Source organism: Rhinatrema bivittatum, chromosome 4, assembly GCF_901001135.1.
Source record: "Rhinatrema bivittatum chromosome 4, aRhiBiv1.1, whole genome shotgun sequence".
In the NCBI taxonomy this organism is placed as follows: Eukaryota; Metazoa; Chordata; class Amphibia; order Gymnophiona; family Rhinatrematidae; genus Rhinatrema; species Rhinatrema bivittatum.
Window position 1 is genome coordinate 61415955 of NC_042618.1, and position 14502 is coordinate 61430456.

Sequence of the window (14502 nt, forward strand, 5' to 3'; positions counted from 1 at the left end):
TCCCCCCCCCCCCCATCAAGCTCGGCATACAATTCCTATCAGCAGCACCAACACTGAGCAGGTACATGAAGCTAGACGCCAAGCTTTACTGGCCAGCTATGTAAATATTTAAACTGAAGGACAGTAAATATTGACAGACGCTGAAAAAAAAACAAAACAAAACACAGTTTGTTCACAGCAGACGTGAGTCCATATGCAGGAAAGATCTTTTCTGTGGGCATGGGATGGGGAAAAAGTCCTCTTTAAATAAGGCCCATAATTGTCAGTTCAGTTTCTGCACCATTACACACAATACAAAGCAGTTCCTCTGGGTTTTTTCCTATTTACTGAAAAATCTGTGTAGACAACTATTTCATGCATGAATGACAATCCCATGCAATGATCTTTATTTAGTGGAATAACATTTACTCCTAAGTAAAGTGCCAATGGGCATGGAAAACCGGGCCAGATAAAAGCAGCTACCTAGGGCAGTGGTTCCCAAACCTGTCCTCAGGGACTTTAGCAACTCCACCAAGAATATGCATGCACCATCTTAATCGTATGCAACTGTATCTTGCGCATCTTCACAGGTTTAGGTGGACATCCTAAAACCTGAGCGGCTGTGAGATCACTACGACAGATTTGGAAAACACTGATCTACAGCATCTCCCATTGATTCTAGCTTCATCAAGAGGGATGATCTCAATGATTATTGGCCTGTCTTCATCCCACCCTCCTGTTTTAGTCTGTGACAAAGTAAACCTGTGGCCAGGAACGCAGATATCCCTTTATTCGTACTGGATCACCTCCTTTTTAAAGCAGCAATTCAGTATAACCACAATGCCTATATCTTTGCTGAGCTGTTGTGCCGTGGGGATAAAAGAAAGCCTTAAGCTGGCTTCAGTTTTATGCATTTCTGACCTCGATTCTAAACCAACATTGAACACAATGGCACAGCCATGCAGAAGTGATACTCTTAAACCACCAGTGCACATGACCAAGGGAACACATTCATTCACAGAGAATAAAAACCTGAGAGGCGACACAGGAACTGTTTGAATAGCTGGGACATAAATAAAAGATTGGAAAATTATATTCTAGCAACAACTAACAAAACAATGATTAAATTGTGAAACTGTGTGGGGTGTTTTGGCCCAATGACTTCCACTTGCTCCTTTGGCTTCCATTTAAATCAGAAGAACCAGCTTTTGACAGACCTGTGGTTCCCTGAGCCTTCATTCACAGCTACTCAGGGTTTCCTTCTGACCTCCCCTCCCCCCCCCTCCATGTAACTCAGCTATTGCCTTAACAAGATTTCTGGCTGAGTGGCACACATCACAACATGTGTATGTGCCCTCAAAACCACAGCAATGCTTCTGACCCACTTCCCCTCCATCACCACCGAGGGACTATAAGCACAGCATCCCCTGTCCTTAGTAAGACTGAGAAGTAGGAACCAGGCTTGAAACTAGAATCTTCTACATGGCAGTGCAGAGCATTGCCACCGAGTCACTGGACCAAACCAAACTTTTTTTTTTTTACCACTGGGAACTGGACACTTTTTGTTGAAATGTGACACTTTGAAACAAATATACAAATGATCACGGTTTTATGCTTAAATACATTTCAACGGGGGGGGGGGGGGAGGAGGAGGAGGAGGGGGAGTTTGGAGCCTTGAGAAGGAGTTGTGGGCATTGGAGCTGAGGCTGCATAATTCCATCAACTAAGACATGTGAGTGTTGACGTGGACAGCAGGAGATGTGAGTGTTGACGTGGACAGCAGGAGATGTGAGTGTTGACGTGGACAGCAGGAGATGTGAGTGTTGGCGTGGACAGCAAGAGATGTGAGTGTTGGCGTGGACAGCAGGAGATGTGAGTGTTGGTGTGCTTCCCTCCTCCTCACCTCGCCCATGCAAAGTGACGTCAACAATCTGCATGTGCCTACTTAAGTTAGGGCCCTGCGGCGCTCTGCCAAAGCCGCGCATCCCTAGGCACCAATGGGGAGAAAAAGGAGAAGAAGCCCTGGACATTTTTGCCAGCTCCTCCAACAGCAACCCATGGTCCCATGGATGACCATGTTCTTCAACTGGGTGAGCCATTAACAGGGGAATTATATAGTGAAATTTCTATGTCCAGAATCTCACTAAATGCCGGTACTAACCAGCTGCCATTGCAAACTGTTGCTTTGCTATTTGGTGAAAGCTCAATAGGACATGTTAGATCTGAAGAAGCAGCAGTGGTTCCCAAATATTCTGAATTGGCTACAGGGACACGGATATCTGCTTTAAGGCCGGAAGACCTGTTAGTTAAGCCAGTGAGATTTCCTCCACCCACAGTTATTAAACCCCCTATCGAGTGGATTGGCTGAAGAGACTGAGGAACCCACTGAAGTTACATTGTTGGATGTATGGAGATCGGTTGCCAAACCTGAGAAAAATCTGTCTCCGTTTCTCAAATGCATAAATTTTCATCAGAAGTAAGATCTAAGATGGAAGGACAGGAGACAGATACTTGCAGTGAAAAGAACTTGTAAAGGCTTTCTCTTAAGTGTCTTTTACTCAAGCTTCTTGTTCTTCCTTTATTAAGATAATTTCATTATTCATAATCAGCTTGAAAATTTTGAGAATGTATAGAGATCTCACAATTTGCGTTTATTGAATTTTCCGCTCTCTAGGTTATAATCACTTTGGGAGCTATTTAAAAATGTACATGCAAAGTGTTATCTTTTTCTGAAGAGAAAGTGCCAGTTCTTTCTAAGATCTATTATTTGCCTCAAAAAAAAAAAAAAAAAAAAGGTCTATTGCTAGGGAAGGAGGGATGGATACTTTTCCTGAGTCCTGGGGTTACTACTCTCAGAGGCCTCAACTGATAATATTCCTACCAGAGATACCTTGTTAGTTTCCTTCTCTCTTTTATAAGTATTTTCAATGTAAAGATTTTCTTTTTTGCGGACAAAAAAAATTCAGATGTTTCACGGGCAACACAGGCTCGTAGGAATCATTTTCTCTCTTTAAAGCAAAGAGTAGTGGCTACAGGAGCTTCCTTTTCCCTTAGGTTCCCTTGCAAATGTTTGATTATCTATCAAAATAATAGATTTATCTTTCTAGACCCTCTCCATCTGGATTGGTTTTTTTGGGGTTTTTTTTTTTTTTTTTTTTTTTTTTTTAACAGATAGCAGAACCTGATGGGAGGTGTCAGCAACCTTATTTAAATTATCTAGTTTAGAAGATCATTTCCTGGTACCCTCAGGTCTTTGTTTGGATATAAAATTCTTATGTAAATTTTGCCTCTCCTCCTCCATTTTCCTCTTAATGTGGTCTGATACAAAATAAGTTATATGAACTTGTTTCCTTTATTTATTATGTTACTCTCTGTAATTCATGGTTATACATTTTCATTGAATGTAAATGATATAATAAAGAAATAATTGGGGGAAAAAAAGGAACCAGTCCCAGTCGGTTACATCAAACTACAATCAGGCCCAGTTTCTAATAAGGCAACAATACATCTTCATAGGATTTATTTGCATAGAGTGGCTCCAGCTTATGGTAAATGTATACATTCTGGTAGTCTGGAAAAGCTGACTGCTTGCCAGCACACTACAGGACTGGAGTTTGCCATGACTGGTCTGGGTGTTAAAGCACTGAATTATGAGTCAGGAGAAATCCTTGGGCGTAAGTTCAAGTCCTTCCTCCTGACTCAGTCACTTGGTCTCCCCCTTGGTTACTGTTTATCAAAAGGGAAATGAGACCACCAGCACCACCGCCATTAACTTTCGTGTTTAGAGTTTTTCCACACAGACCGAAGACCAGAAGCATTGCTGCCAGAGAAACCCCCCCCCCCCATATGAACATTTCTGATGGGTTAAATCTGCATTGGGAAGATGTAATAAAACCAAAGTTACCGCCATCATCATGTTTTATCTCTGGCACTCACCACAAGTTCTGTGAACATGGTATCCAAGTCTTCCACGGGGGGCATGGGCAAGGACGGCTCCATGCTCTGAAGGGCGCAGCTGCTGTCATTCCGCAGCCTGTACGTGATCTCGGGGTGGTCATTACTCCTGAAGCAGCAGAAGATGAAGGAAAGCCCCCGACTGCTCCTTTTTCTTGGGGCCATGTTGAAAACCCTTGATCTTCCCTTCTCGCTAGTCAAGCCTGTGGCAAAAGGAGACGAAAGATTTAATCCTTTGAGCGCAGGTGGTCCCCTCGGTCGAAATAAAAATGAACGTGCAAAATCCTGCCACATTAAAAGTTAACTGGCAACATTACCAAATCTGTTCAGCTTCCACACAGCTGAAAAGTCTCATTGTGCCATTGGCTGCAGTTCAACGGGGAAATGATACTACGCTGGCATAACACACAAATGAGTAATGAGAAGGGAGGGCTCTTTGGAAGAGTCTCATTTATTCAGGGCTAAGGTAATTTATTTTAAACACTTGTTGCTACCTTTTCCTTTCAGTTCATTAGTGAGCATTCAGTGTGCTCAGAATAGGCAGCCCACAGGTCCATCTAAAACGGTCATAAAACTAGAGAAGGTGGTAAATAATAGACCTGCTGCACTGTTTCCGTAGCTGAGCTAGATACTACAACATTTCCATTTGGTACTCAAATCAGACAACTTCTCTTTCCATGGTTTTTTTTTAATTGTTTAATTCTTTCAAGTGGATTTAAATGCTTGCAAAAGGTGCCAGATTGGCAGTACTGGTAAAGTCCACATCTATCCACAGGCACAGGTAAATCCTGGGCAGTGTTAGCACGAGCTTACCTTCCACCGTCTTATCCTCACTCTACAGAGACCACCTCAGTCTCCATTCTGATAGAAATCTTGGGCTTCTCTATGAATGCCAACAACAGTGCCAATCAGACCCAAAGTGGAAAGGTGAGAGAGTGTGGAGGGTGGTTCTTTTTGTATTATGGAAACCTGTCCACAGGGAATTGGAACGAGACTACCAATTCGTTTCACAAAGGCCCCTCTTTCTACAACCCTGCCGACATGAACTAGAGATGAAAGGCTTTGCAAAAAACTCAGCCAGTTTCCTTGAGCTATTCAGCCCCTGTACAGACTACAGTACTTTAGTTTCAAGAAACCTACAGTTGTGCCAAATCCTCCCCCCACCCAAAAAACAAAACAAAAACATTTTGATAGGGGTTTCAGGACATATTTTGTCAGCATAAAATACACCTTTAAAAGACAAAGTTTCATATTAATTTTAAATTGTGAGCAGTAATTGATGCAATATTGTGGTATGTTCTAGGATCTGCTTCTCAGCAGCTCAAAGCTATACATATTTAAATCCAAGATTAGTTACATGATCAGGAAGACATTTATAATTTTGTGACCAGCTAAGTTATTTTGCAGATGAGGATAGTTTCGGAAATAGGTTTTGTTAATTGTTAAATTTGTTAAATATAATTATTATTACTTTCAATGTTCATTGTAATAAGGTTAAATAGTTGTAATAAGGTTCAATGGCTGATTGTTATTGTTCAATGTTCCATGTAAAAAAAAAAAAACCCCTGGTCTAACCTCCCAGACCAGGGCAACCTTTTCGTTACTTGTAAACCGGATTGATTTGTATTGTATACAGGAATTCCGGTATATAAAAATTAAAAATAAATAAATAAATAAAAAATCAGACACATTCTAGCTCTTAACATCAAATGTGTACAAACGTACAGATGCGCATGAGCACAGTGGAAGAAAGTTAAACATTTAACTGTCTTTCTTCAGTCTCAAATCCATCTTGCACAGAAAGGTACGACATGCACAGGTTTGCTGCAAGGCCTGGGGGCACACTTCTCGCAGTACCATAAACAAACATTCAAAATATCTAAGTGTTAAGATGCTACCCCAAGATTTCAATTCATCAAGGAAGAAAAGGGGCAAAGTTTAAGTGTTGCATGACTTATGTACCCTTATTGCTCTCTTCAGCACGTCAGCTCGCTGTCAGTCTGCCTCCCTGTCACCTTGCATAGAGCTTTCCCCTGTTCAGGCCCTTTTGCTTTGCTCCCAGACTTACCATAGATTTTCTGCTTCATTAGCACCTCGTTATAGTAAGCTACACTTTTCAAGGATATTAAACCTGCATCCCCTTATTTGAGAAACCTAAATTAAAATTCGCTAGCACAGAGCAGGGCAGCTATGCACAGAAAGACTTTTATGATTTAGTTTCTTTAGATCAATTTTCTAGAGCAATATGGGGCCATGTAGGTTTCACTTGGTAAAATATTAACCACTACTAGTGAGCTGTCTTCAGCACGACAGCTGAAATACCCCAATAGAATGCATTTCTTTACTGCTATTATCTGTGTCTATCAAGATGGCATTATTTAGTGGGGGAGGGGTCAATATCTGAGAAAATAAAAGTCAGGTTTGCCCCATTTACCCTTTGCACTTTGTAATGTTTCAAAAAAGGTCCACATCGCTTTAATTCCAGGTCAGTCCTTCCATCTAAAGCTGAACACTCACAGCATATGATGGGGCGCTTCCTTTCATCCTGCCCTGTGCTCTAAGGGACAGGATGAAACAATACTTCCAGGGCAAACCCCCCAGCTATCACTGTAGTCATTCATTTTATTTTTACACCGGAGTATAGGTTTGCTGCACCTAATCCTAAATGTTAATAGAGTGGCATCGCATTAAAGGTTGCACCCTGGGTTGTCCACAACTGCCTACAATTTAGTGCGCACTACCCTCTCATTCTACTCCTCTCTCCCCACCTAGATCATGAACACAGGCAACCAAGAGGAAGCCGGGTGTGTCGCCTTTTCTATATGTGCACATTTTCTAATTATGCTTTACAGCCAATGACCTCCTTACCAGAGGCATACTTATGTGTGTAATGTTACAAAATTACAAAGCGTGCTTTATCACATTGTCTCATTTGACAATGGAATTGTTTGTCACTGTTCTCAAGAACAAATAATTACCTTGACATTGTAACACATGCACTTGTCAGTTCTTTTGCAAAGCTTACTTAGTTTTTACTTTTTAACCACTAAATATGCTGCAGTGGGATATGCATGTCAGTTTCTTCTTCTCCAGTTCACAGAATCTAAGATGCACAAAAGCAAAACAACTAGAAAACATGAGCGGAATTATTAAGTGACTTACAAAGGGCTCAGGACAGCACAAGCCATCACTTTCATTCCACTGGGTAAACAATCTAAAGATGCAAGCCGGTTTCAACATCTCACACGCAAGTCTGTGTTTGAATTACTACAATATGAATCCATGACCAGCACTAAATGAGCTGGGGAAAGCCTTGTAAGAAAGATCATTTCAACTCATACGAATCATGAAAACAGATTTCAAAAGGTCCCCATCCTGCTTTGGAGTGGATGACTTCCAGCTTACAGAAACATTCTGACCAAGTGCCGGACCAGCAACGCAATCCACAATGTGTCTATGTAGCCCTTTTAAAATATGCCCCTACCACCTTATCGGTATACACAGAGTAATTATTAAACAGAGCTTTAAAATAAAACCAAAACAAAAACCACTTAAATTACATCAGCACTGTCAGCCAGGGAATGGCACCTTTGGAGTGACACAGAATCCTTGCCACAGAGCCAGCAGACTGGGGCCTCTCAGGCCTGTAGAAGTATTTTCCTTAAATCAAGAGGCAGCAAGGAGACTCGCGGCTCTCCAGAACTATACCTGGACCACTGCAGTCCTGCTCTCGGTGTCTCAGGAGCCTGCAGGATATGACACTCTCCTCTCCAAGGACATTTCCATGCCCAAATGCATGAGGTCTTGGTGTTTAACAACACTGCTTCTGACCAGCTTTCCCAGAACTATATTACGACATGATTATTACTGAAAACTGGATTTAGTTGGCTGTGTTTTAACTGATCCCCTCCCTCCCGTAATTCCAACAAGGAGATAGAGGGCATGATCAGTCTTATCTAGGGTTTGACATTTAAGGTCGAGCTACAGTTTAAGGATACATGTTTATAATGCTCATGCTATCTTCGTATCTTTTTCTTGTTGAAACTTAAAACCATATGCGCACATTGCACATATTACTCTAAGCCCTAAATCATCAATACACCTCCTATAAGGAAAAGAACAAGCCAAGCTGCTATAGAGCCCTACACAGAAACTACATCCTAACAGTATGCTCATCTCAATCCTACACAGGCAGAACAAAACAGACCCTCACCAAATACTGATTAAAGAGACCATGAAATATAAATAGAAACATGCAAACAAAAACTAAACTGGAAACCACATCAAGCCAGACACTGTGTAGGAAAAACAAGATCACTACTCTGCCTCATAAAACACTAAAACCAAAAAAAATAAAAATAAATATGATAGCAAAACTATACTTTAAAAAGAATATTTATAAACAGCTGATGAACAGAATATCAAATAATTAAAAACTCAAATGTTTTAAAAAATATACTGTTCTAAAATTCTTTTTTGTTTGGGAGACATCAAATAACACCCAATAATTAAAACTAGTAAGGATAAAAAAAAAAAAAAAAAGTTCCTTGCTTTCCATACCTGGGAAAGTAGGATTTCCAGTCATCCTCTTGTGGACTAGCAGGAGAAAAAAAAAAAGGGTGCACAAATGTTCTTCTCCTTCACACCCACAGAAACGGGCTCCCCTTCTCACTCACACACAATTGTTCCTCTCTTCACTTTCTTTTTCGGCCTGCTGGCCTGGTCTCTGGTGGCAGGCACAGCTTCATTTTAACTACGTTTTGGGTCCCACTGGCCTGGTCTCCAGTGACGGTCCATGGCCTCTCTATTTTCTTTTTGGTCCCTCCAGAATGGTCTCCGGCAGTGGTCCACGGCCTCTCGTTTTCTCTCTCTCTCAACCCTGCCGGCCTGGTATCCAGCGACGGCCTCAGCCTCTCTCTTGCTTCTTCAGCCCTGCTAGTCTGGGCTCTGGCAGCGGCTCCCCTGGGCCCTTCATTCTATACTTGCCAGCATAGCAGACAAATGGTCACATTTCGTCACATGATGAAGGGCAGCATTCAACTGGCCCACCAAGCCACGCCCGAAGCCCCGATAGGCCAATCCGCCCCTAGGTGGGAGCAGAGTAATAAGAAAAGGTCTAGAATCCTAGCAGACTACTCACGTTTAGTACACTTTTTTTTTTATACTCCTGGTCTATTTGCAGGCCATTAACTTGCTGTATTCCATGGGGCTGTTTTTTTGTGCGATGTGAAATAAAACCTGCACTAAAATTTAATTCTGATTTTATCAAAGTTTTTATTGTAACGATTCTAGAGGTACTGGCATTTTTATTTTTCCCATTTACATTAAAGGAGACCTAGCCGTTTGAATTTCACATTTTCTTGTTGGCTCTTCTGTAAAAGAATTTGCATTTTAAGCTCCAGTTCACTCAGGGTAACAACTTATAGCTATTGTAAAAATAAATAAATAGAAAGTTTAAGGAAAACTGTGCACAAGAACTTCTGATACACAATGTATTTTATATTTATTTAAATATTTATATTCTGTCAATAGTAACAAAGTTATGATATGAGTTATTCTATGTTATAAAAATATATTAGGTGACCCTTATTTTTATATTGTTTCTCTTTAGTGGTTCTGCTTTTTGTACATATGTTATAAGCAGCTTAGTAGGGAACCCCCACCCTAACAGAATGCACGACGCAGAAATTAAGTTAATAGTAACCCAAAGTCTCTACTTTTCGGATTAGACCATCCTTACTTAAGTGTGCTGACTCACTTGACCAAGCCCATCGAGAAAAACCAGGGAGCAGAAGGAGATCAAATTTCCTGTCAGCTCTTTCAAAGCGAGCAATGAAGCTCAGCAAGTCACTATGGAGTTCCGGGCTGCAGAGCAGGAAAAGCACGCCCCAGTGCGGCACGAGCACACAAGGCGGGAAAGGATCGTGGAACAAGGAAAGTACAGAGGAAGTGCGGAAGCACTACAGAGGGAGAGAGACCTTCGGCAAAGGGAGGGAAGGAAAGAAGCGAGACACATGCCTCAGAGGAAAATGTTAGCAGCAGCCGCCAAACGAACAATGTTTATTGACGCCTCGCTGGCCCTGAACCCTGGAAACCATTCAACTCGTGTTCGGCCGAAGCACGGGAAAGGAACACTTCTTTCGATGCAGCTTGCCCGCCGGCTATGGCTAAGCAACGAGTTGTCTAACTGATCGGTACCTGGCTCCCTTCGATCCCTTGTCAGTTGCGACATATTCTGTGCCACAAAAGGAAGTCAAAGTGCTCAGTCTCTCGCTTAGATTGCTCTTGAATTGCTGCCAGGAGAAACTGGCTTACCCTTTTCCCATGTGACCCATCAGGGGACTGTTTTAATTAAATTACCGTGCCCCTTCCTTCCAACTGCTCTTGCTAGAATGAAAAATGTTATAATGCAGGAAAGATAAAACAAACCTAACTGTATTTTGTCTACCTCAGCAATTGCAAGTCAGGGCCTGGCTGGCCTAGCAAATCACCACACTTTTGATCTTGCTGTATAGAAGACATTTAATAACAAGTATCAGAAACTATATGTTCATTTACTCCAAGGACACCTATGAAAGCTTACCTGTAGTGAAACCTGTGCCAAAGATCATGTTTCAATAAAAAGGTACCAGGTATGAGTAGGCCCATATGTGGGTACACCAAGTTTTTTACCAACACAGGCCGATTCAGAAAAATGCGCGGAGAGCTGGCGAGCGCCCGCTCTCCCGGCGCGCGATTCAGGAGGGTAGCCTATGCAATTTGGGCCCACGGTAAAAGGAGGCCCTAGGGACACTAGCGCGTCCCTAGCGCCTTTTTGACAGGAGCAGCGGCTGTCAGCGGGTTGGACAGCCGACGCTGGTTCTCAAACCCGCTGACAGCCATGGGTTCGGAAAATGGACGCCGGCATAATTGAGTGTCCATCTTCCGACCCGCGGGCCAAGTTTTAATTTTTTTTACTTTTGGGGGCTCCGACTTAATATCGCTATGATATTAAGTCGGAGGGTGTACAGAAAAGCAGTTTTTTCTGCTCTTCTGTACACTTCCCCGGCGCTGGCAGAAATTAACACCAGCCTTTGGGCAGGCGTTAATTTCTGAAAGTAAAATGTGCGGCTTGGCTGCACATTTTACTTTCTGTATCGCGCGGGAATAATTAATAGGGCCATCAACATGCATTTGCATGTTGCGGGCGCTATTAGTTTCGGGGGTGGGGGGGGGGGGGTGTTGGACGTGTGTTTGACGCGCTATTACCCCTTACTGTATAAGGGGTAAAGCTAGCGCGTCGAAAATGCGTGTCCAAACCTGGGCTAACAGTGCGCGCCACTGTACTGTATCGGCCTGAGACTGTGTGTAAGTGAAATTATGTAATAGCAGCAGCCTAGTAGATATCACTATGATCAATAGTGTCTTTTTCTCAACAAGTTTCTCTGTATAGTCATCCTGCCCCCACACTGCTAAGTGAAAAATATATTCCAGAATTCCTTAGAAAATGAAGTAGAAATGAAAACCTGAAATAGCTTGCTTGGATAAATGTTCACCTCATTGCTCCTTGTACTTCTGTAACAATCCTAAACACTTGAAGTTCCAATGCAACCAATCGCCTTCAAAAGCAGTTCCCCCCCACCCCCCCCCCCCATATTAAATTGTGCTAATTCACATGATAGGATAAATTCAGACGTTCATGTTGGTTCTCTCTGCAGGATAGTGCATTTCAAATCAAAGACCCAAGCACGAGCACCAAGGAACTGTCAAAAGAAATCGGGGCAAAGTTGTGGAAATGCGCAGATCTGGGGATGAGTATAAAATTTGCTAAGTTGTTGAATATCCCTTGGAGCACAGTCAAGATGATGATTAAGAAGTGGAAGGTGTAAGGCATCCTGAAGACCCTGCCTAGATCGGGCCATCCCTCCAAAGTATAGAGGAGACTGGTGGGGAAAGGGCAAACAAAGGTTGGTTGATCGCATTTTATCTGCTTCATTAATTAACTTGACCAAATACTACACACTACAGAGTGTGGAGGTTAATCCAGACTCCAAAAGGCATATTCTGAAACCTATCACTGCAAGGGGGGGGGGGGAGTACTTCTTCCGCAAGAAAATATAATTTACATACCCCAAAATATTTTCATTTCTCCTGTCTGGAATGCCCCAAGGATCCCATAATTCGGAAGAACAGATCTCCAAGTGACTTCCTCATGGGTTTTCTTATGAGAAATAAAGCGCTCTGAGACAGAGTACATTCACTAATTAGTATTTTGCTCTTAGCATTGTGTGTCTCTGTTAGAGATCTAGTGCACAGCACTGGGGTGAAGGCACAAGGTAGCAAAAAAAAAAAACCAGTTTCCCTGCCTACTTCCACTCCAAAGACCAATAACCCTTTAAAATCAAAGGTTCAGTCATTCTGCTGTATCCCCGGCTTTGCTAACTTCTTTTACAGAGAAGAATGTGAAATCAGGCAGTGAATCATCCCCAGTTGTGTCAAGTCAGGAGGCATATTAGGGAGGGGAGATTTGGGAAATTATAGAGTCTAGCATTCCAGACCTATGCTTGGTTATATCTGCCCATCACTAGAGCCGTAGGAATTCAGCCGATGAAGCTGTATTTCAAAAGGAGAAATTGTAGTGACAAGTACAGAAATCAAGCCTTTGGGTTTCCTATGCTGAAAACTAGAAAAATATTAACAACAATGTTTACTAGACAAACTAATTATATGCATCATTTTCCTCTTCAATAGATTTCTGTCTGCTTATCGCTTTCACTCTCCTTTCAAAATTTGAGCGTATTCCTTCTAGATATATAATATGCTTAGGCTGTCCGTGGCATCTGTTTGCCAGAAACCTATTGCTGTGGATCTGGTAGCAAAGGGGCGCCATTTGCAGTCAAATGCACATACTGTGCAGAGCCACTGCACCGGAGGGAGGCAGAGGGACAGCTGAGCTGGAGGAGAGGAGATGCCAGAGCTTATTGAGTAGGCGAAGGAAAAAAAAAAAAGAGGAAGAGTTCACAGGTTGAGCCAGGACAGGGGTATTGGCATCATTGCCCTGCAAATGTTTTATGGGGGTCAGCTGGTTTACTTTATAATCCCTTCCTAATATAAATCACCACCACCAGCCTCCATTCCCCTTCTTTGGGCAAGGAGGTCAACTTCAGAGATTGCTGTTTGTCACTCGGGGTAGCATCTGCATAACACGATTGACCTGTAAAGTCCAGGGGATCACACACAGACCAAAACTAGGCTACCCCAAGTGTGTTCCACACTAAAAAAAAAAGAGTTTGCTTAAAAATAAGTCCAACATGTACAAAAACATAAAAACAGCCTGCATCCAATAATACATCCAGGCAGTCCCAAAAGCCAAAAGGCCAATCCCCAAACCACTTGATTTCTGGGGCAGGGATTCTGGGATCTCTCCTAGTTCTCTCAAAGGCGTCTTCTCCTGGAGGAAAATCCTTTTCTCCCACACAGGAACCCCACTCTACCTGCCAAGTGGTCCCAGCTCCTTAACAAGGCCTTTCCCTCCTCCTTTCACCCATGGAAAACAGGAGCCCTTCTTGGATCTGAACCGCAGGATCCCGCCCCACCCCCACCCCGGAATCCTCTTCCACTTCAGAAATAAATAATAATAAAAGAGGAAAACCACCCTCTCCTGTCACACAGTTCAGCAACAGCCACAGCCCCTGAATGCCTTTCACCAGCTTCTGGGGGGGGGGGGGGGGGACGGGACGGGGACCTTCAAGGAACTCCTGCCATCCCCCGAGCCACCCTTTATGGAATGAACCTGTCACTCCTCCCTTGGAACCTCCCACTTCTGGAATATTGCTATGAGCCTATGGGAAAAATCTAACTCTCTCCACACTAGAACAGCTTTATCTAGTTGCAAGGGGGTTTGTTGATAGAAAGCACTGCAGTGGTGCACGTTCAACACATGAAGTTTATGAATGTATCCCGTGGATGCCCACAACTAGATTCAACCATTATTTTTAAGGCTTGGTGGTGAGCAATACAGGTCCTATAGTGAGTGACTATCCGTCCTATGTACCGGGTACATGTTAAAGAAGCTAAGGAAACGCTACCAAAAAATTAAATTGGCTCTCCTGCACAAGAAATGTTCAACCAGCCATATTAAAAAGAGATGTTCAGAGTGAACTCGGGACGGTCTCTCCTCTCTGTCACTGTACTAGTGACCTCATCTGCATGTTATTTTCAGAACTGACCTGGCGGCATTCTGCCCGCATAGGCAGTTCCCAAGGCTGTCGCTAAAAAGAGAGAATCTTGATGTGAAGTGCTGACAAAGTAGATGTATTACATTTTTGTCTTCTAATTAATAACTTACACATTTTCATAAATTGAAAGCAAGCCTGCTGTTGCATTATCTTTTTAATCTCCTCTGATATCATGTATTTGATACAGATTTCTAGCCAGCTGGCTTAAAAAAAAAAAAGAATTGCTCGTCATGCACAGCCAAAACAATGTGTGGGAGATGAATGAATAAAGCCCAATGAGCAAGAATAGGTTCTGTAATCACACATCCCACCCAATGTTTTAAAATTTTCACTCAGGAGGATTAAAGATCAT

At 42.6% G+C, this 14502-nt stretch overlaps 1 protein-coding gene across 3 annotated transcripts in view; it reads right to left on the reverse strand.

Annotated features, from left to right (window-relative positions):
• DAAM1 (dishevelled associated activator of morphogenesis 1) overlaps positions 1–14502 on the reverse strand; it is a 323492-nt gene that overhangs the window by 224002 nt on the left and 84988 nt on the right. For all 3 annotated transcript variants that reach the window (XM_029598201.1, XM_029598202.1, XM_029598200.1), the window contains exon 2: positions 3916–4136. In XM_029598201.1, coding sequence (XP_029454061.1) covers positions 3916–4098 — 183 coding nt within the window. In that variant the 5' untranslated portion in view covers positions 4099–4136. The remainder of the gene's footprint in view (positions 1–3915; positions 4137–14502) is intronic.